This window comes from Myxine glutinosa, chromosome 2 (assembly GCF_964187855.1).
Source record: "Myxine glutinosa chromosome 2, kmMyxGlut1.1, whole genome shotgun sequence".
In the NCBI taxonomy this organism is placed as follows: Eukaryota; Metazoa; Chordata; class Myxini; order Myxiniformes; family Myxinidae; genus Myxine; species Myxine glutinosa.
The window spans coordinates 135,497,045-135,519,916 of NC_136262.1; the positions used below are offsets into that span (position 1 = coordinate 135,497,045).

At 47.7% G+C, this 22,872-nt stretch overlaps 1 protein-coding gene across 9 annotated transcripts in view; it reads right to left on the reverse strand.

Moving 5' to 3' along the window:
- Window positions 1-22,872, reverse strand: part of LRRK1 (leucine rich repeat kinase 1) — a 281,256-nt gene that overhangs the window by 46,796 nt on the left and 211,588 nt on the right. For all 9 annotated transcript variants that reach the window (XM_078771695.1, XM_078771694.1, XM_078771701.1 and 6 more), the window contains 5 exons: window positions 21,579-21,864; window positions 17,224-17,375; window positions 16,243-16,440; window positions 7,153-7,424; window positions 2,558-2,752 (listed from right to left, as the gene is read on the reverse strand). In XM_078771695.1, the coding sequence (XP_078627821.1) occupies window positions 2,558-2,752; window positions 7,153-7,424; window positions 16,243-16,440; window positions 17,224-17,375; window positions 21,579-21,864 (1,103 nt within the window). The remainder of the gene's footprint in view (window positions 1-2,557; window positions 2,753-7,152; window positions 7,425-16,242; window positions 16,441-17,223; window positions 17,376-21,578; window positions 21,865-22,872) is intronic.

Genomic DNA, 22,872 nt, shown 5'->3' on the forward strand with positions numbered 1-22,872 from the left:
TGATATAAGAGCTAAAATGATATATGAGCTAAAATGGTATATGAGCTAAAATGACATATGAGCTAAAATGATATACGAGCTAAAATTATATATGAGCTAAAATGATATACAAGCTAAAATGATAAATGAGCTAAAATGATATATGAGCTAAAATAATATATGAGCTAAAATGATAAATGAGCTAAAATGATATATGAGCTAAATTGATGTATGAGCTAAAATGATATATGAGCTAAAATGATATATGAGCTAAAATGATGTATGAGCTAAAATGATATATGAGCTAAAATGATGTATGAGCTAAAATGATATATGAGCTAAAATGATATATGAGCTAAAATGATATATGAGCTAAAATGATATATGAGCTAAAATGATATATGAGCTAAAATGATGTATGAGCTAAAATGATATATGAGCTAAAATGATGTATGAGCTAAAATGATATATGAGCTAAAATGATGTATGAGCTAAAATGATATATGAGCTAAAATGACATATGAGCTAAAATGATATATAAGCTAAAATGATATATGAGCTTAAATGATGTATGAGCTAAAATGATATACGAGCTAAAATGAAACAGCCGATAAACATGTACGAGACATAAGCATTTTATTTCGTTCAGTTTGACATGATTTTGTTGGTTAAAAGTTCATTTGTTAGCAGTTTACTCCTGAAGAAAGGTACATTTGGAACACCTGCAAGGAACCCATCCTCATTCTGATGTACCTGAGGGACTCGTTGGCCAACACGTTTTAGCTCAATACCTCTGTTACAGAATGTTGGCGCTGCCAAAGCAGTTAATTGGCAATGGTCATGCTGGGTGATTTGCCGTGGCCTTCCCAGCAATAGTTAGGATAGGAATTTGGAATTTGGCCATCGTGCAGACCATAGCTCACCTATTCTTCGTGAAGGACACCGTGGGATCTTAAACGTCCACCAGCTAATACCGGCAGACGGCACGCCCAGTTTAACGTCCATCTGATGGATGGCACACACATTGATGAATCACTCTACCTTGTGAAACACCAGAATGACAGTTTATAGCTGGATCGAGATTCGAACCCAGGCCTGAAGGCTTAGAGGAGATTGTGTGTACCTCGAGGCCATCCTGCCAGCCAACCCCTCCGTACAGACAGGGTCATTCCCCCACTTTATGATGTAAAAATGGTTGTCAGACTGAGAATTGACCAAATCTAGTATGATTTGAAATACCCCCTCACACCGAGAGCGGCGCCATCTGATAATATTTTCAGAAAGAAAATCGATGTGCTCCCACACCTTGAAGCCCTGGGGCAATCAATGTTTTTAACCTCGAGAATGTAACACCAAAACCCCTAACCTTTAAACTTTTTATTTGCCCACTCCAGATGGAGTAATGTGCTGAAACACATTGCGAGATGCCACGGGTCAGGCCACGTGCTCGGCAGGAAAGGAATATATGGTGGATTTACGGTTTATGCATTATGTGGATGATACAATTTGTAGGTGGCCACAAATGAGTGTGATAAAATGGCTCTCATGAGCGAACACACTGCAGGATTTTCGGGAATGATGTACAAAATGGACAGATATGGTCAGGCTGCCTGGGGATACCAACAGAGGCCTAAATCATGTTTTAGGTGCAGGTGGTCATGCTCACCAGGTGGCCCTATACAATACACACCGAGACAGAATCTGGGCCATCCCCCAACCCTGAACCCTGAACCCACCTACGGATATATATATATATATATATATATATATATATATATATATATATATATATATATATATATATATATATATACATATATATATATATATATATATATATATATATATATACATATATATATATATATATATATATATATACATATATATATATATATATATATATATATATATATATATATATATATATATATATATATATATATATATTACTGCCCAAAACCCTCGCGGGGACATCCTCATTCCATCCAGTGGTTCAGGAATACATACATGTCAAGCAAACAGACAAGCGGACACTTATTGAATTATTTATATAGCACTAGCACGGGTATCCGGCATTACCTGGTGCTGTCCTAATCCTGTTGGCATTTTGAAGAAATCAATTTTTCTTGTTTTTGTGGGGGCCTAAAACACGTTCCTACAACCATTAAGGAATAGGTCAGGTATCATTTAATATTACCTTACTAAGCTACAAGGGCTTAGACAATATAGAGATAAAGAAAATCTTTTAAAAACTTTTCTTGCCTAAAACACTCCCGGACACTCACTGATGAACCTCTGAAAATTTGACGAAGATCCGTTGGACCATTTCTGAGAAAAATGGCGACACACACACACAGACAGACAGACAGACAGACAGACAACTAGCTCTCTTCTAGTAGAGATGTATAGATGATGACAGTGTACTCAGAAAATGCAAATATATTACATGATGCACATTTGCTGAGGTGAATTCCATCCAACATGGTGACTGGAAATGGTTAAAGGAAGAAGAGGAGCCGAGTTTCCGAAACCGGGGCACTGCATATTACCATGGTGATAAGGATCATGTTAGTACCTGCTCGGGCGCAGTCTGCCAACAGCGAGTGGCAAGTAAGACGAGAGTCTCGCAGGTGGTCTGGACTGGACGTGTAAAGTTTGGGCGTAACCCATGATTCAACTTCCTCAATACCTCCATAGGTTTCCCTTGCACCATGGGCCGCTGTCCAGTGAGAAGCTCAAAGAGCAGCATGCCATAGGAGAACATGTCCACCTGTTAGGCACATTCCACAATGTAATATTAATTATTGGTGATGTGCTACCTGCATTCTCACACGCACAATCAACTGCAATTTGAAAAGGTAGCATTTTTAGGTTTGTCTCGGTGGGATTGTTTGGCGTCTCCAACAGAACAAGCATTCTGAGTATTGCGCTGCAATACATGTCCCCTACCGGCCTTGGGTAGCACTGTCATAGACGACAGTATTATGACTTACCGCACTCCACATTATAGTCCAGAAAACTGTTGGGGAAATTCCCAAAGTTCAAAGTGCCATAACATTGTCAAAAATGATCGAAACGTCGTGAAGTTCGAACTTGATCTGTAACTTATCATGAGGAAACCATGTACCAAGTTTGAAATCATTAGCATTAAGAGTTTAGAAAAAAAAGTCCGGAAAACTGTTCTTTGCATGACGGACTGACAGACTGACAGACGGAGGGACGGTGTGCAAACCTATAGTCCCCTCCGGTGTACACCGGTGGGGGACTAATAAAGCACACTGAGGGAAGACAGGCCTCATCAAATGTTGGGTGTCTTTTACAATTTCAGAATCATGAGCACTCAGCCCCACCTAGGGCTCTCACGAACAAACATGATACTGTGGCGGGCACAAGGGCCAAGGTGGAGGCCGTCAAGAGTTTTCCGCGCCCCCGCACGATCAAGGGGCTCCAGGAATTCCTGGGCATGGTCAATTTTTACCACCGCTTCGTGCCCCGCGTCGCCCAGCTCCTCCACCCCCCTGCACGAGGCCCTCCGGGGGAAGCCGGGCAAAGGTGACATCGCCTGGTCGGAGCCGATGGTCGCGGCGTTTGCGGGTGCAAAGCTGGCCTTGGCCAACGCCACCATGCTGGCACACCCGGCGCCCGATGCACCGATCGCCCTCACCACCGACGCGTCACACTACGCGGTGGGCGCGGTGCACGAGCAGTGGGTGCGTGGTGCTTGGCAGCCCCTGGCGTTTTTTAGCCGGCAGCTTCGCCCGCACGAACGCTGCTACAGCACCTTCGACCGTGAGCTGCTTGGGCTCCACCTGGCGGTCCGACACTTCCGCCATCTGCTCGAGGGCCGCCCGTTCACGGCTTTCGTCGACCACAACCCCCTCGTGTTCGCGATGGCCAATGTCGCCGAGCCATGGTCGGCCCGGCAGCAACGTCTCTGCCTTGTCCGAGTACACGACGGACATCCGTCACGTCGCGGGTAAAGACAACCCGGTGGCGGATTGCCTTTCCCGGTCCATCGCGCACGCGGTCCACCTCGGGATCGACTATGCCCGGATGGCGGAGGACCAGACCGCCGACCCTGGCATCCAGGCCTTGCGGACCGCCGTCACGGGCCTCCGCGTCACCGAGGTGCCGTTCGACGTCACGGGCGTGGCTCTCCTGTGCGACGTCTCCTTCGGCCGGCCTCGCCCCATCGTGCTCGCTGGCTGAGCGCCCGGTTTTCGACGCCATCCACGGCCTGTCCCACCCGGGCACGAAGGCCTCCCAGAAGCTCGTCGCGGCGAAGTTCGTCTGGCATGGCCTCAGGAAGGACGTCCGCGACTGGGCCAGGACGTGCCTCGCATGCCAGCGCGCAAAGGTCCACCGCCACACCCAGGCCCCGTTGGCCCCGTTGGCCAGGGTTTACGGTGCCCGAGCGTCGGTTCGACCACGTCCACGTCGACTTGGTGGGACCTCTGCCCCCCTCACGGGGTTCACCCACCTCCTCACCATGGTGGACCGCACCACATGGTGGCCGGAGGCCGTGCCATTGGCGGCGACATCTGCGGCTGATGTGGCGCAAGCCTTCATCGCCACTTGGGTTGCCCGGTCCGGTGCCCCCTCGGACATCTCGTCTGACTGCGGCCCCCAGTTCACTTCGGAGCTCTGGGGCGCGGTGGCGCAAGGGCTTGGCGTCAAACTGCACCGCACCACGGCCTACCACCCCCAGGCCAACGGCCTGTGCGAGCGCTTTCATCGCTCGATGAAGACCGCGCTCCAGGCCAGCCTCCGCGACGACAGCTGGACCGACAGGCTCCCCTGGGTCCTGCTGGGCCTCAGGACGACCTGCGCGTGTCCTCGGCGGAGCTGGTCTTCGGACAACCGCTGCGGGTACCGGGCGAATTTATCCCCGACTCCACGGCTCCTTGGTCCGTGGCGCAACAGCGCTCCACCCTGCAGGAGACCGCCCGGAGGTTCGCCCCAGTGCCGACGGCACACCACGGTTGCACGTCCTCCCACGTCGCCCCGGAGCTTCGCACGGCGGAGTACGTTTTCGTCCGGCACGATGCTCACCGGGCACCGCTGCGGCCCCTGTACGACGGGCCCTTCTGCGTGCTGGAGACTGGGGACAAACATTTCACCGTGGACATCGGCGGTGCCCCGGATCGTATCTCCGTGGACCGCCTCAAGCCGGCCCACCTCGATCTGGACCACCCCCCTCAAGCAGCTCTGCCTCCGCGTCGAGGCTGCCCCCCGGCGGTCAGACCCCCGGCACCCCCCAGCCCCGCTACCCCCCAGCCCTGCACGCATCGCCAGGGGGCATTTCGGCCGGGTCATCCGGCTTCCCCGCAAGCTCACCCTTCAGGTGCGCGGGAATTCTGGGGGGGGGCGCGTGTGGCGGGCACAAGGGTCAATAATTCCGCGCACCAGTGGGTGGCGCGAGCGTCCAGGTGGGGAACTTAAATACAAGCCCCACCTTTCGGCTGATCGGCCACGCCCGGGGGCAAGGCGTGGCCTCGGGACATATATGCGGCTCTAAGCTCGAGCCCGCCCAGTGCTGATATGCGAGCTTGTGATAAAGACTTGTTTGTATCCACGCGTTGTGGCCTACCTCTCTGGCAATCGAGTCGTGTGTGCACAGCACCACAATACCTTTGTCAACAACGCATCATTTTATTGTTCAGTCATGGGTGTGAAAGAATACGATGCATTGCGTGTGAAAACAGTGAAAAGGATCGCTCAATCCTGTCGAAACCAGGAACTGGTACAACTCAAAATCATACAACTCGTGGGGATGCCTCTTCGTGGTGGATGTACCCCCCCAATGCAAGTTGGGGGACAAATCTTCCCCATTCTTCCCTGCTGTCCGGATTTGTCAGGGCAATGTGGTCACGGTCAGACGGCCAATCAGTCCCCATGGGCCGGCCCTTTCTCTCTTTGTCTGTCTTTTTGTCTGTCTTTCTGTCTTTCTTTCTCTTTCTCTTTCTCTTTCTCTTTCTCTTTCTCTTTCTCTTTCTCTCTCTCTTTCTCTCTCTCTCTCTCTCTCTCTCTCTCTCTCTCTCTCTCTCTCTCTCTCTCTCTCTCTCTCTCTCTCTCTCTCTCTCTCTCTCTCTCTCTCTCTTTCCCTCTTCTCTCTCTCTTTCCCTCTTCTCTCTCTCTTTCCCTCTTCTCTTTCTCTTTTCCTCTTCTCTTTCCCTCTTCTCTCTCTCTCTTTCCCTCTTCTCTCTCTCTTTCCCTCTCTCTTTCTCTTTTCCTCTTCTCTTTCCCTCTTCTCTCTCTCTTTCCCTTTTCTCTCTCTCTTTCCCTCTTCTCTCTCTCTTTCCCTCTTTCTCTTTCTCTTTCCCTCTTCTCTCTCTCTTTCCCTCTTCTCTTTCTCTTTCCCTCTTCTCTCTCTCTTTCCCTCTTCTCTCTCTCTTTCCCTCTTCTCTCTCTCTTTCCCTCTTCTCTCTCTCTTTCCCTCTTCTCTCTCTCTTTCCCTCTTCTCTCTCTTTCCCTCTTCTCTCTTCTCTTTCTCTTTCCCTCTTCACTCTCTCTTTCCCTCTTCTCTTTCTCTTTCCCTCTTCTCTTTCTCTTTCCCTCTTCTCTCTTCTCTTTATCTTTCCCTCTTCTCTCTCTCTTTCCTTCCTCTCTTTCTCTTTTCCTCTTCTCTCTCTCTTTCCCTCTTCTCTCTCTCTTTCCCTCTTCTCTCTCTCTTTCCCTCTTCTCTCTCTCTTTCCCTCTTCTCTCTCTCTTTCCCTCTTCTCTCTTCTCTTTCTCTTTCCCTCTTCTCTTTCTCTTTCCCTCTTCTCTCTTCTCTTTCTCTTTCCCTCTTCTCTTTCTCTTTCCCTCTTCTCTTTCTCTTTCCCTCTTCTCTTTCTCTTTCCTTCTTCTCTCTCTCTTTCTCTTTCCCTCTTCTCTCTCTCTTTCTCTTTCCCTCTTTTTTCTCCCTCTCTCTTTCCCTCTTCTCTCTCTTGTGATGACCCTGACTTCTTGAAGGTGGGGGTACACCATCCTGGATGTGGGGGATCTATGGGTCGCTCCTGCAAGATTCATTGGCTGTCTCCATACTGCGGGCTTGTTCGAGAGAACTGTTCGGGGCTATACAACAACAATAACAACCACAACAATTCAAAATTATTGACTCTTCTACTGGAATTTATTGATACTTTGAGAGTCAGTAAAGCGTAATTGTTCAAATTAATTCATACTAACCTTCTCATCATAGACTATTCCTGGACAGACTTCAGGCGCCTGATACCCAGGTGTCCCCTCAGTGCCTCGAGCCCCTTGTCCAAAGGAAAGGCGTGAAATGCCGTAGTCGGAAAGTTTAGCGTTGACTGTTTCATTGGGATTCAGGGACCACATGAGTACGTTGTCAGACTTCAGGTCACAGAAAATTATGTCCTTGCGGTGGAGGTAGGCCAGCGCCAGCGCTACCTGGTGTGCCACCTTGTAGCTTATCAGTGGGCCCAGTGGTACTGAAACTGGTGTGGAGAAGAATAAGAATAGAAGAAAAGTAAGGGGGCGGGGTACAGGAGAATACTCAATTGTCACAGTAAGAATGGTACAACACTCAGTTACCTCCCAAGTAGCTCCATTTTGGATGACAAAATAATTAATTTTATATATCAAAGACTCACTTTGGAGCTGCTTGGCAAATTGGTTGGTAGACAAACAAAAAAATTTTAAGAACGAGTGATTTATGATCATTGATTAAATTAACTCGCCAATCGCCAATATGCCTCCGCGTAGTATACCTCCAATATACCTCATCCTGGTGTTGGCTTAGCGGTTAGGGTGCCGGCTTGGGATCCTAGGATCCTGGGTTCGAATCCCGGATGATCGCTAAATTAACACCTGGGGGGTTGACTCAGCCTGTCATCCTTCCGAGGTCGGCAAATTGAGTACCAGCTTGCTGGGATGAATGATCCCGGTGTGTACCCCGGTTTAGAATAGGTACACCGTATACCTGCGCATCGTAAGAGGCGACTAAGGGTTGGCACCAGGAAGGGCATCGGCCATAAAACATTGCCTCAAACAGGGAACCATGATTGTCATGGGGCCCGCAAGGCTAACCCCCGCTCTAGCGGGGAAAATGGCCTTAAAACGATCATTCATTCATATTCATTGTAGTCCTACAACAGGTAGCTGCCCTCGTTCATGGTCCTAAAAATAAACAAGTTTGATTTAAATCCCTTCAGGTGATTTCAAGTATCACATTTTCACCAGCCATGACAGGTTTCACATTGATTGGTGAAGCGGCTTCAGAGAAGGGATTTTTGTAAAACATATCGGCTTTCAAGCTAATATGGCTGCCATACCACATGACATATGACCTTTAAAATGTACACTCTGCATATGTATGGGTAGGAGATCAAGTTTGTGAAATTTCATGTCGATCGGATAAGGTTCGTTTTTCTATCCAAGATGTCTGCCAAACCACATGATGTCATCATTACGATGACTGACGATATCATCATTTTAAAACTATATGCAACATTGGTGTTAGATGATATTTGCAACCTTTCGCATCCATAGGGTGAGTGGTTTCAGAGATATAATTATTGAACGTTTTCCTTCAATCCAATATGGTTGACACACCATGTGACCAATGATGTTTTCGTGATCATATTTTACATCCTTTACACACGTAAAGTTTTGAGTCAATCGATTTGCTGGTTTGGGAGAAGATGTTTTTTTAAAGGTGTTAGGTTAAATCCAATATGGCTGCCAAAACATGTGACCTATGATGTCATAAATTTAATATTTCAATACAAATGGGTCATAGATCATGTGCATGTAATTTCAGATTTTTAGGATAAGGAATTCGATAATAACATTTTGGCTGGTATACCACTTCATCTATGATGTTGTGGCGGACACAATGCCAGTGGGTCATAATTCCGCGCACCAGTGGGTGACGCGAGCGACCGGACGTGGAAGCAAGGCTCGGGCCACGCCCGGAGCAAAGGAGTCCTGAGGCTCAGGGTTGAACTGGAATACATGCCCCGCCTTTCGGCCGACCGGCCACGCCCGAGGGCAAGGCGTGGCCTCGGGATATATACGCGGGCTCGAAAGTCGAGCCCGCCCAGTGCTTACGTGCGAGCATAGAATAAAGTGTTTGGTTTTGTTCAACGCGTGGTGGCCTACCTTTTTGACAAACGAGTTGTGTGTGCATCGCACCACACTGGTGACCTCGACTGGTTCAGCCGTAGCTGACCCCTGAACGCGCCATGGCTACCAACGTTGTCGCCGTCAAACTCCCCGAGTTCTGGGAAGCACAGGCCGACGTTTGGTTTGTGCAGGCCGAGGCCCAATTCCAGCTCCGGGGCATCACAGCGGACGACACCATGTACTTTCACGTGGTCACCGCCCTCGGGCCCGGCACTGCCACCCGCGTCGTGTCCTTCCTTCGGCACCCGCCGGGCGCCCACAAGTACGCGCCACTCAAACGACTTCTCCTCACCACGTTCGGGCTCACGGAGGCCGACCGCGCCGACCGCCTCCTTGACCTTCCCGCCCTCGGCGACACACGACCGTCCATTCGGATGGACTATATGTTGTCCCTTCTTGGAGACAAACACCCGGATTTCCTTTTCCGAGCGCTTTTCCTCCGCCAGCTACCTGCGCAGGTGGGGCTCGCGCTGGCCGGTTTGGCCATAACGGAACCCCGCGCCCTGGCCAGAGAGGCGGACAAATTTTTTGCGGACTGCGACACGCGGCCGACGTATAGCGCTGCTGTAATGGATCCCGGTGCGGAGGCTTCAGCGCCCCCTGAGCCCCTCGTGGCCGCTGCTACACCCCGTCCACCACCGCCGTCACGACCGACGCGGCAGCCACCACCGGGGCAAACCTGGTGCTATTATCATGCCAGGTTCGGCCGCAAGGCCAGGGCGTGTCGCCCGCCATGCTCTTTCGACGGGTCGGGAAACGAGCGGGCCGGCGCTCACTTGCGGCCATGAGCGTCGGCCATTCCGGCAGCCTCCTTTTCATCACAGACACCTTGTCTGGTCGTCGATTTCTGTGCGACACTGGAGCGCAGGTAAGCGTCCTCCCTGCCTCCGCGTCCGACAAGCAAGCCGCGGGCCGGGGCCCCGCCTTGCTCGCCGCCAATGGAACTCCCATCCGCACATTCGGGAAGCGTCGTCTCTCGCTGCGGTTCGGGGGACAGCGCTTCCAATGGTCTTTCGTCACCGCCAGCGTGCCAATGGCCCTGCTCGGTGCGGATTTCCTTTGTGCGCATGGGCTGTTGGTGGACGTTAAGTGCAGATGCCTCGTCCAGGCCGAAACCTTCAGCTCGCTCGCTTGCTCGCTGAGCGGCTCGTTGAGCAGCTCGCTGGGCGGCTCACCGAGCGGCTTACAAAGCGGCTTGCTGAGCGGTTCTGTCCCGGCGAGGTTGGTCTGTACGCTTCCGGCAGCGGACGAGTTTACCCGCCTCCTCGCCAGTTTCCCGGCACTCACGCGGCCCACCTTTTCAGCGGTGGCCGTCAAACACGGGGTGGAACACCATATTCCCACCGTCGGACCACCGGTCTATGCCCGAGCGCGCCGCCTCGACCCAACGAAGCTCGCCGTTGCGAAAGCGGCTTCGCCACGCTGGAGTGGCTGGGCATCGTCCGGCGCTCCAACAGCGCATGGGCCTCACCGCTGCACATTGTGCCCAAGCCCGGCGGCGGATGGCGGCTGTGCGGTGACTACCGCCAGCTCAACGACGCCACCACCCCCGACCGCTACCCGGTCCCGCACATTCAGGACTTTTCCGCCCGGTTGGCGAAAACGACCATTTTTTCCAAGGTGGACCTCATCCGGGGCTACCACCAGGTCCCCGTAAAACTGGAAGACGTACCGAAGACGGCCGTTATAACACCTTTCGGCCTCTTCGAGTTCTTGCGGATGCCTTTTGGGTTGAAAAATGCGGCCCAGGCGTTCCAGCGGCTCATGGACAACGTCTTGCGCGACTTGTCCTTCGTCTACGTCTACCTGGACGACATCCTAGTCGCGAGCGCGTCCCGGGAGGAGCACCTACTCCATCTCCGCATGCTCTTCGAACGCCTGGGCCAGCATGGCCTGATAATCAACCCCGTGAAGTGCCGGTTCGGCGTCACCGCCATCGACCTCCTGGGGCTCCGCATCACCAGGCACGGGGCCATCCCTTTACCAGCCAAGGTGGAGGCGGTCAGGAGTTTCCCGCGCCCCCGCACGATCAAGGGGCTGAATTCCTGGGCATGGTGAATTTTTATCACCGCTTCGTGCCCCGCGTCGCCCAGCTCCTGCGCCCCCTGCACGAGGCCCTCTGGGGGAAGCCGGGCAAAGGTGATATCGCCTCAACGGAGCAGATGGACGCGGCATTTGCGGGCGCGAAGCTGGCCTTGGCCAACGCCACCATGCTGGCACACCCGGCGCCCGATGCACCAATCGCCCTCATCACCGACGCGTCAGACTACGCGGTGGGCGCGGTGCACGAACAGTGGGTGAATGGTGCTTGGCAGCCGCTGGCGTTTTTTAGCCGGCTGCTCCACCTGCACGAACGCCGGTACAGCACCTTCGACCGCGAGCTTCTCGGGCTCCACCTGGCGGTCCGACACTTCCGACATCTTCTCGAGGGCCGCCCGTTCACGGCCTTCGTCGATCACAAGCCCCTTGTTTTCGCGATGGCCAATGTCGCCGAGCCGTTGTCGGCCCGGCTGCAGCGGCACCTCTCTGCCATGTCCGAATACACGATGGACATCCGACACGTCGCGGGTAAGGACAACCCGGTGGCAGATTGCCTTTCCCGGTCCGTCGCACAGGCGGTCCACCTCGGGATCGACTATGCCCGGATGGCGGCGGACCAGACCACCGACCCCGATGTCCAGGCCTTTCGGACCCCCGTCACGGGCCTCCGCGTCACCGAGGTACCATTCAATATCGTGGGCACTGCCCTCTTGTGCGACGTCTCCCTCGGTCGGCCTCGCCCCATCGTGCTCGCTGGCTGGCAGCGCCCGGTTTTTGACGCCATCCACGGCCTGTCCCACCCGGGCACGAAGGCCTCCCAGAAGCTTGTCGCGGCAAAGTTCGTCTGGCATGGCCTCCGGAAGAACGTCCGCGACTGGGCCAGAACGTGCCTCGCATGCCAGCGCGTGAAGGTCCACCGCCACAACCAGGCCCCGTTGGCCCTGTTTACGGTGCCCGAACGTCGGTTCGACCATGTACACGTCGACTTGGTGGGACCTCTGCCCCCCTCGCGGGGTTTCACCCATCTCCTCACCATGGTGGACCGCACCACCCGGTGGCCGTAGGCCGTGCCATTGGCGGCGATGGCTGCGGCTGACGTCGCGCAAGCTTTCATCGCCACTTGGGTTGCTCTGTTCGGCGCCCCCTCGGACATCTCGTCCGACCGCGGCCCCCAGTTCACCTCGGAGCTCTGGGGAGCGGTGGCGCAAGGGCTCGGCATCAAGCTGCACCGCACCACGGCCTACCACCCCCAGGCCAACAGCCTGTGCGAGCGCTTCCATCACTCGATGAAGGCCGCGCTTCGGGCCAGCCTCTGCGATGGCAGCTGGGCCGATAGGCTCCCCTGGGTCCTGCTGGGCCTCAGGACGGCGCCCAAGGACGACCTGCGTGCGTCCTCGGCGGAGCTGGTCTTCGGACAACCGCTGCGGGTACCGGGCGAATTCATCCCCGACTCCACGGCACCTTGTTCCGCGATGCACCAGCGCTCCACCCTTCAGGAGACCGCCAGGAGGTTCGCCCCGGTGCCGACGGCACACCACGGTTGCCCGTCCTCACACGTCACCCTGGAGCTTCACACGGCGGAGTACGTTTTTGTCCGGCACGACGTCCACCGGGCACCGCTGCGGCCCCCGTACGACGGGTCCTTCCGTGTGCTGGAGACCGGGGATAAGCACTTCACCGTGGACATCGGCGGTACTTCAGATCGCATCTCCGTGGACCGCCTCAAGCCAGCCCACCTCGACCTGGACCACCCCCCGCAAGCAGCTCCGCCTCCGCGTCGAGGCCGTCCCCCGGCGTGCAGACCCCCCACCCCCGCCGTCCCGCCACCCCCCAGCCCTGCACGCATTGCCAGAGGGCGTTTCGGCCGGGTCATCCGGCCTCCCCGCAAGCTCACCCTTCAGGTGCGCGGGAATTCTGGGGGGGCGAGTGTGGCGGACACAATGCCAGTGGGTCATAATTCCGCGCACCAGTGGGTGACGCGAGCGACCGGACGTGGAAGCAAGGCTCGGGCCACGCCCGGAGCAAAGGAGTCATGAGGCTCAGGGTTCAACTGGATTACATGCCCCGCCTTTCGGCCGACCGGCCACACCCGAGGGCAAGGCGTGGCCTCGGGATATATACGCGGGCTCGAAAGTCGAGCCCGCCCAGTGCTTACGTGCGAGCATAGAATAAAGTGTTTGGTTTTGTTCAACGCGTGGTGGCCTACCTTTTTGACAAACGAGTTGTGTGTGCATTGCACCACAATGTCATCATTATCATGCTTTTGTTCCCCATTGGAAGTACTTGACAATGTGCCAAGTTTAAAAATTTTCCTTTCAGCGGTTTCCGATAAATAATTTTCTAATTATTTGTGTTTATTCCAAGATGGCTGCCATACCACGTGACCTATGATGTCACAATTGTGATAAAAACATTCTGCATGGGTGTCACTCCTACCCTGAAAGTTTTGTCTCAATCGGACATGTGGTTGCTGAGAAAATCGAGGTTTAGCCCGGACGGACGGACGGACAACCCAAAAACATACACCTTCGGGGGCGGAGGCATAAAATACACATGTTCTGACAATCTGATGCCAAAGAGGTGGCCTCAAAATGTCAGAATAAATCATTACGTTGGCCTCATCGCCATTCGATGACATCAGTTTTCTGTGAAAGAATCAAGCCCAGGTGGCACTCAGCTCCACGTCTTCAACGTTATTTGAAAATCTCGAGGCAGACATCATTGGGGGAGAGGTGGGGGGGAGCGAAAGGGGCGGTCGCCACGAGCGGCACTTTTGGGGGGGCGGCAAATTTTTCCTTTTGCATCTATCATTATTGACACTTCGTACCATTTTGTTGCGGCGCATGAAAGTGCAAGCGAAGGGAGGATTTAAAATGTGCAAATGGCCCCGCCCTCCGTTTGCTGACCAATGGTTGCAGCCAACGATATCCCGGAGAGAGGGGCGGGGAAAAATGAGCGCGTGGCATGCCGGGAAACTAAGCAGACTGCCACCGTTTACACCTCATTAGTGTTCACAGCTCATTTGTACGGGTGAGAAAGGTATAAGATTTATTCGCACGATTTTTAAAGGTTGAAAATTAATTTTCTTTATTTTATTTCAAATCGTATCGGATAAACACGATATCATCTATTTATTACGTAAGCAAAAATTGGTGAATTCCCCTTTTGAAGGCCGAGGTGTGGCGGGCTGATGCGACATGGCGCTTCACAGAGGGGAGAAGCTACATGACCTCAGGGTGCGACAGGAGAGGGCTGATGCGACATGGCTGCTGATCGCCATCTTAGCAAAATCTTGAGAAGTCGTACTTGTAAAAGTCCCCTTCCCGTCAGTGTCAGAGGTGAAAGACAACGTATTTCACAGACAACGTCCGTCAGTGTCAGGATTCTCTTGTGATCAATAAATAAGTTATCATCATCGCGGAGCTCTCGTTCTCTCTGCTTCCATCTTGGCAAGGTCAGCATGATGAGGTTGCTTCTGCAGCCGTTTTTCTTCTCTTTTTAGCTCACCTGGAACGAAGTTCAGTGGAGCTTCTGCGATGGAGTGTTGTCAATCCGTCCGTCAGTCCGTCCGTCAATCAGTCCGTCCGTCCGTCAGTCCATCCTTCAGTCCATGAGTCCGTCAGTCCATCCGTTAGTCCGTCCGTCCGTCAGTCAGTCCATCCGTCAATCCATCAGTCCATCCGTTAGTCCATCAGTCCATCCGTCATTCCATCAGTCCGTCAGTCCATCCTTCAGTCCGTCAGTCCATCCTTCAGTCCATGAGTCCGTCAGTCCATCCGTTAGTCCGTCAGTCAGTCAGTCAATAAACACTTGCAACTTCTTCTTCGAAACCGCTGATTGGATTGCGACCAAATTTGGCACAAATTATATTTGTTGTGTTGTGACTAAAGTTTGTTCACTGCATTAAAGGAATCGGGGTCTAAGGGGGTTTACCGGAGGTCAAAGTGGGTCCAGGTTTTACCCTCCCCCTGCCCCCCCCTCCAACCCCCCAAAAATAGATATTTCCTTTCTTCTCAGAAACTGCACGTGCAATTCTGATGACACTTCACCACAACCTTCATCACCCGTGATGTACCAATGTTTGTTCCTGGCATTTAAAAAATTCGGGTCCAAAGTGATCTATGGGGGGGGGGGGGGGGCTTGCTCCCCAAAATAGGTATTTGCTTATTTCTCAGAACCTACACGCACAATTCTGATGACACTTCACCACAACCTTCATCATCCGTGATGTACCAATGTTTGTTCAAAACACTGGAAAAATTGGGGTCTGAGGAGGTACACGGGGTGGGAAGGTGTGGGGGGGGGGGGGGGGGGGGTGGGGGAGGGGGGGGAGGTTGCCCCCCAGAATAGGTATTTTTTTGTTTGTTTGTGTAAAGTCTTATGATTATGTTAGTATGATTCTACATGCTGCCTGTCTTCCAGCAACCATTCAAATTGGTTTTTAAAATACCTTTAGTCAGTGCAGTATAATGTTTATTCTCCCAGGTGAGCACCAGAGGTATTGCCCCTACGTTTTTCTTCTCTTAACGCGAGGACGTCGAAGTGACATTGTATTTATGCTTTTGGAATACTTCTGTCATCCTATTGAAATAAGTTGGGCTCCAATGTTTATACAATTTATCAAAGATTCATTGTTTTACATAATATTCCACATTTTTTTGAAAACAAAACAAAACAAAGGTAGAAAACAAAACTTTACCTGTTTACTTGCAAATGTACTGTAGCTAATTTGTTTCGTAATAAAGTTATTTTATTGGGTTTTGTGTTTAATTCAGCATTTGAGTTGCGATGGCAATTTGACATCTCGCCCCGAGCGTCATTTTTCCTCGATATTCCACTCTTTCACCTCGTTTATAGAATTTGTGTCAAAAGACTCTCAAGGAATGAATAAGACTCCCAAGATTAACGCTCACTTTGCCAAGACAATTGTGAGAACAGGTCTCCATCTGGATTGTGATTATTTTGTTGTCAAAACGTTTGCTACAACATTCGTAAAGTTATGAACGAAGAGGAAGTGGAACAAGAAATTTCTGAAAAGGACCACGTGACTCGCTCGCTGAGTTTGGTGGGTAAAAGGGTTTAAATTACCTGGGTCCGCGGCATCCAGACGAGGCGCAAGCTGCCATGCGGGGCGAGTTCCAGTGCCAGGCAGGGCGGGCACAGCATGACCCCAAGCAGAGCCGGTATGCACGGGTGCCGAAGGGCTTTGCAGCATTCGGGCCTCAAGACGAAACTCGGCAAACACTCGGGCAATCCGGTTTGCATACAAGTCCCGAAGCATGTCATCTGTGGCCGGATCACACAAGGTGCACTCTCTATTGGTCTATTGGATAACCAATGGGGTAATGCAGCATCCAGCAAAAAAAAAAAAAGTTGGTGAACCCCCCCCCCCCCCCCCAAATAATATTTTAAAAAGTTGGTGAACCCCCCCCCCAAAACGTTTGGTGACACCCCCCCCCCAAAAAAGTTGTGACGTGAACCGCCCCCCCCCCCCAACAAAAAAAATAATATAAAAAAAAGTTGGTGAACCCCCCGCCAAAAAAATAAAATAAAAAAAGTTGGTGAACCACCACCCCAAAAAATAAAAATAAAAAAGTTGGTGACCCCCCCCCCCCAAAAAGTTGGTGGAACCCCCCCCCCCCAAAAATAATATTTTTAAAAAGTTGGTGAACCCCCTCCCCAAAAAAAGTTGGTGACCCCCCCAAAAAGTTGGTGAACCCCCCCCCCCCCCCCCAAAAAAATATATTTAAAAAAAAGTTGGTGAACCCCCCGCCAAAAAAATAAAATAAAAAAAGTTGGTGACCCTCCCTAAAAAAAGTTGGTGAACCCCCCCCCCCCCAAAAAGATATTTAAAAAGTTGGTGACCCCCCCCCCCCCCCCCAAAAAAGTTGGTGACACCCCCCGTCAAAAAAAAAAAAAAACAAAGAAGTTGGTGACCCCGTTAAAAAAAGTTGGTGAACCCCCCCCCCCCCCCCCCCTCCCCCCCAAAAAAATATATTTAAAAAGTTGGTGAACCGCCACCCCAAAAAAAAGAAGAAAAAAAAGAGTTAGCAAACCCCCAACACTTACCATCTTCATTACATGACTGGATGGTGAAGATTTTGAGAGCCACGACCTTTCCCTGGTAATGAGCACGGCGGATGGTGGTGCCACTGCCACCTTGACCCAAATATCCAGCATCTCCATCAACAATGGTCAACTCTGAGGACTCCAGAAAGTACCTGCAATAAATGATGGCTGCTCAAAAAAAAAACCACAGGGCGCTTGAGAATATTAATTTACAACAACAGAGGATGTTTTTAACGGGCATAAGATGGCAATGCTCCACTTGATTTACTCAGGAGATACAATGATAGTAAAACCAATTACACTGCTGTATAGCAATATTTATTTCTATATTTAAATGATGTGGTACATCATAGTACATCCAGGGTGTTTTATATTTTCAGAAATTTCACCAGAAATTATTAATTGCTCAGTCTTAATAAATATGAAGGTAATGGATTTGACATTTGTTTCACTTTTAACACAATGAGCTGTAATAGGATCATTATGATGTCATTATTATGGTTTATTGTGGATGTGTACACACTGTATATGTCAATGACCTGTAATATGATCATTATGATGTCATTGTTATGGTTTATTGTGGATGTGTACACACTGTATATGCAAATGAGCTGTAATATGATCATTATGATGTCATTGTTGTGGTTTATTGTGGGTGTGTGCACACTGTATATGTTAATGAGCTGTAATATGATCATTTCTATGATGTCATTATTTTGGTTTATTGTGGATGTGTACACACTGTATATGTCAATGACCTGTAATATGATCATTATGATGTCATTGTTATGGTTTATTGTGGATGTGTACACACTGTATATGTCAATGAGTTGTAATAGGATCATTATGATGTCATTGTTATGGTTTATTGTGGATGTGTACACACTGTATATGTCAATGAGCTGTAATATGATCAATATGATGTCATTGTTATGGTTAATTGTGGATGTGGACACACTGTATATGTTAATGAGCTGGAATATGATCATTATGATGTCATTGTTATGGTAAATTGTGGATGTGTACACACTGTATATGTCAATGAGCTGTAATATGATCATTATGATGTCATTGTTATGGTTTATTGTGGATGTCTACACACTGTATATGTCAATGAGCTGTAATATGATCATTATGATGTCATTATTCTGGTTAATTGTGGATGTGTACATACTGTATATGTCAATGAGCTGTAATATGATCATTATGATGTCATTGTTGTGGTTTATTGTGGATGTGTACACACTGTATATGTTAATGAGCTGAAATATGATCATTATGATGTCAATATGGTTTATTGTGGATGTGTACACACTGTATACGTCAATGAGCTGAAATATGATCATTATGATGTCATTATGGTTTATTGTGGATGTGTACACACTGTATATGTCAATGAGCTGTAATATGATCATTATGATGTCATTATTATGGTTTATTGTGGATGTCTACACACTGTATATGTCAATGAGCTGTAATATGATCATTATGATGTCATTATTCTGGTTAATTGTGGATGTGTACATACTGTATATGTCAATGAGTTGTAATATGAGCATTATGATGTCATTATTATGGTTAATTGTGGATGTGTACACACTGTATATGTTAATGAGCTGAAATATGATCATTATGATGTCATTATGGTTTATTGTGGATGTGTACACACTGTATATGTCAATGAGCTGTAATATGATCATTATGATGTTATTATTATGGTTTATTGTGGATGTCTACACACTGTATATGTCAATGAGCTGTAATATGATCATTATGATGTCATTATTCTGGTTAATTGTGGATGTGTACATACTGTATATGTCAATGAGTTGTAATACGAGCATTATTATGTCATTATGGTTTATTGTGGATGTGTACACACTGTATATGTCAATGACCTGTAATATGATCATTATGATGTCATTATTATGGTTAATTATGGATGTGTACACACTGTATATGTCAATGAGCTGTAATATGATCATTATGATGTCATTATTATGGTTTATTGTGGATGTGTACACACTGTATATGTCAATGACCTGTAATATGATCATTATGATGTCATTGTTGTGGTTTATTGTGGATGTGTACACACTGTATATGTCAATGAGCTGTAATATGATCATTATGATGTCATTATTATGGTATATTGTGGATGTGTACATACTGTATATGTTAATGAGCTGTAATATGATTATTATGATGTCATTATGGTTTATTGTGGATGTGTACACACTGTATATGTCAATGAGCTGTAATATGATCATTATGATGTCATTATTATGGTTTATTGTGGATGTGTACACACTGTATATGTCAATGAGCTGTAATATGATCATTATGATGTCATTGTGGTTTATTGTGGATGTGTACACACTGTATATGTCAATGAGCTGTAATATGATCATTATGATGTCATTATTATGGTTTCTTGTGGATGTGTACACACTGTATATGTTAATGAGCTGTAATATGATCATTATGATGTCATTGTTGTGGTTTATTGTGGATGTGTACACACTGTATATGTCAATGAGCTGTAATATTATCATTATGATGTCATTATTATGGTTTATTGTGGATGTGTACACACTGTATATGTCAATGAGCTGTAATATGATCATTATGATGTCATTGTTGTGGTTTATTGTGGATGTGTACACACTGTATATGTCAATGAGCTGTAATATGATCATTATGGTCATTATTATGGTTTATTGTGGATGTGTACACACTGTATATGTCAATGAGCTGTAATATTATCATTATTATGTCATTATTATGGTTTATTGTGGATGTGTACACACTGTATATGTCAATGAGCTGCAATATGATCATTATGATGTCATTATTCTGGTTAATTGTGGATGTGTACATACTGTATATGTCAATGAGTTGTAATATGAGCATTATGATGTCATTATTATGGTTTATTGTGGATGTCTACACACTGTATATGTCAATGATGTGTAATATGATCATTATGATGTCATTGTTGTGGTTTATTGTGGATGTGTACACACTGTATATGTTAATGAGCTGTAATATGATCATTATGATGTCATTATTATGGTTTATTGTGAATGTGTACACACTGTATATGTTAATGAGCTGAAATATGATCATTATGATGTCATTATTATGGTTTATTGTGGATGTGTACACACTGTATATGTCAATGAGCTGTAATATTATCATTATGATGTCATTATTATGGTTTATTGTGGATGTGTACACACTGTATATGTCAATGAGCTGTAATATGATCATTATGATGTCATTGTTGTGGTTTATTGTGGATGTGTACATACTGTATATGTCAATGAGCTGTAATATGATCATTATGGTCATTATTATGGTTTATTGTGGATGTGTACACACTGTATATGTCAATGAGCTGTAATATTATCATTATGATGTCATTATTATGGTTTATTGTGGATGTGTACACACTGTATATGTCAATGAGCTGTAGTATGATCATTATGATGTCATTATTCTGGTTAATTGTGGATGTGTACACACTGTATATGTCAATGAGCTGTAATATGATCATTATGATGTCATTATTCTGGTTAATTGTGTATGTGTACATACTGTATATGTCAATGAGTTGTAATATGAGCATTATGATGTCATTATTATGGTTTATTGTGGATGTATACACACTGTATATGTCAATGATGTGTAATATGATCATTATGATATCATTGTTGTGGTTTATTGTGGATGTGTACACACTGTATATGTTAATGAGCTGTAATATGATCATTATGATGTCATTGTTGTGGTGTATTGTGGATGTGGACACACTGTATATGTCAATGAGCTGTAATATGATCATTATGATGTCATTGTTGTGGTTAAATGTGGATGGGTACACACTGTATATGTCAATGAGCTGTAATATGATCATTATGATGTCATTATTATGGTTTATTGTGGATGTGTACACACTGTATATGTTAATGAGCTGTAATATGATCATTATGATGTCATTATTATGGTTTATTGTGGATGTGTACACACTGTATATGTCAATGAGCACACTGTAGTTGAAGAGGTAGGATGTGTGTGAACAGTACAAGTTAATGAGCAAAGGTTAACAAGTTATCAGCCAAAAAGAAATAGTTAACAAAATGAATATATTGTGGGATAAGAAAATGAAAACCTGAAAAACAACATGTGGGTTATCAACCCGGATAACTTCAACTGGGTGGATAACATTGGGATAAATTCGTGTTTCGCTCCAAGAAAAAAACAATCTTGTATTTTCCATGCGATCTGATGAAATTTGAGGATAATCCCTTAAGACGTCACGGTACGTGGATTGCTCATCACATCCATCAGACCTGCGTGGGAAATCCGTCATGAAGACTTCCGGTACAAGCTGCGGCAGCGGTACCGGTCGATCAGGATGCTTGGGACATAACATCCGGTCGTCGGTCACTGCCCTCAGCAAGCATTCCTCCAGGCGGAACATGTGGGACGACTGCTCCGGGGCGTTGAGGATGGCCAAGCTGGGGTCCGACCGGGTCTGCTCCTTCGTGCTGGGTGATGATGGCGTCAAGAGGCAACGGGGACACGGGATGAGCTGTCGGACGAACGGTGTCCCATCCGGCTCTGTCCCCAGCAAGGCTACGCAGGGGTGAGGTGAAACACAGACAGAGACAAAGACAAACTTAGGAACCTTCGGTTAAACACAGACAAAGACAAACTTAGAAACCTTCGGTTAAACACAGACAGAGACAAAGACAAACTTAGAAACCTTCGGTTAAACACAGACAAAGACAAACTTAGAAACCTTCGGTTAAACACAGACAAAGACAAACTTAGAAACCTTCGGTTAAACAAAGACAAACTTAGAAACCTTCGGTTAAACACAGACAAAGACAAACTTAGAAACCTGCGGTTAAACACAGACAAAGACAAACTTAGAAACCTTCGGTTAAACACAGACAAAGACAAACTTAGAAACCCTCGGTTAAACACAGACAAAGACAAACTTAGCAACCTTCGGTTAAACAAAGACAAACTTAGAAACCTTCGGTTAAACACAGACAAAGACAAACTTAGAAACCTGCGGTTAAACACAGACAAAGACAAAGACAAAGACAAACTTAGAAACCCTCGGTTAAACACAGACAAAGACAAACTTAGAAACCTTCGGTTAAACACAGACAAAGACAAACTTAGAAATCTTCGGTTAAACACAGACAAAGACAAACTTAGAAACCTTCGGTTAAACACACACAGACAAACTTAGAAACCTTCGGTTAAACACAGACATAGACAAAGACAAACTTAGAAACCTTCGGTTAAACACAGACAAAGACAAAGACAAACTTAGAAACCCTCGGTTAAACACAGACAAAGACAAACTTAGAAACCCTCGGTTAAACACAGACAAAGACAAACTTAGAAACCTTCGGTTAAACACAGACAAAGACAAACTTAGAAACCTTCGGTTAAACACAGACAAAGACAAACTTAGAAACCTTCGGTTAAACACAGACAAAGACAAAGACAAACTTAGAAACCTTCGGTTAAACACAGACAAAGACAAACTTAGAAACCTTCGGTTAAACACAGACAAAGACAAACTTAGAAATCTTCGGTTAAACACAGACAAAGACAAAGACAAAC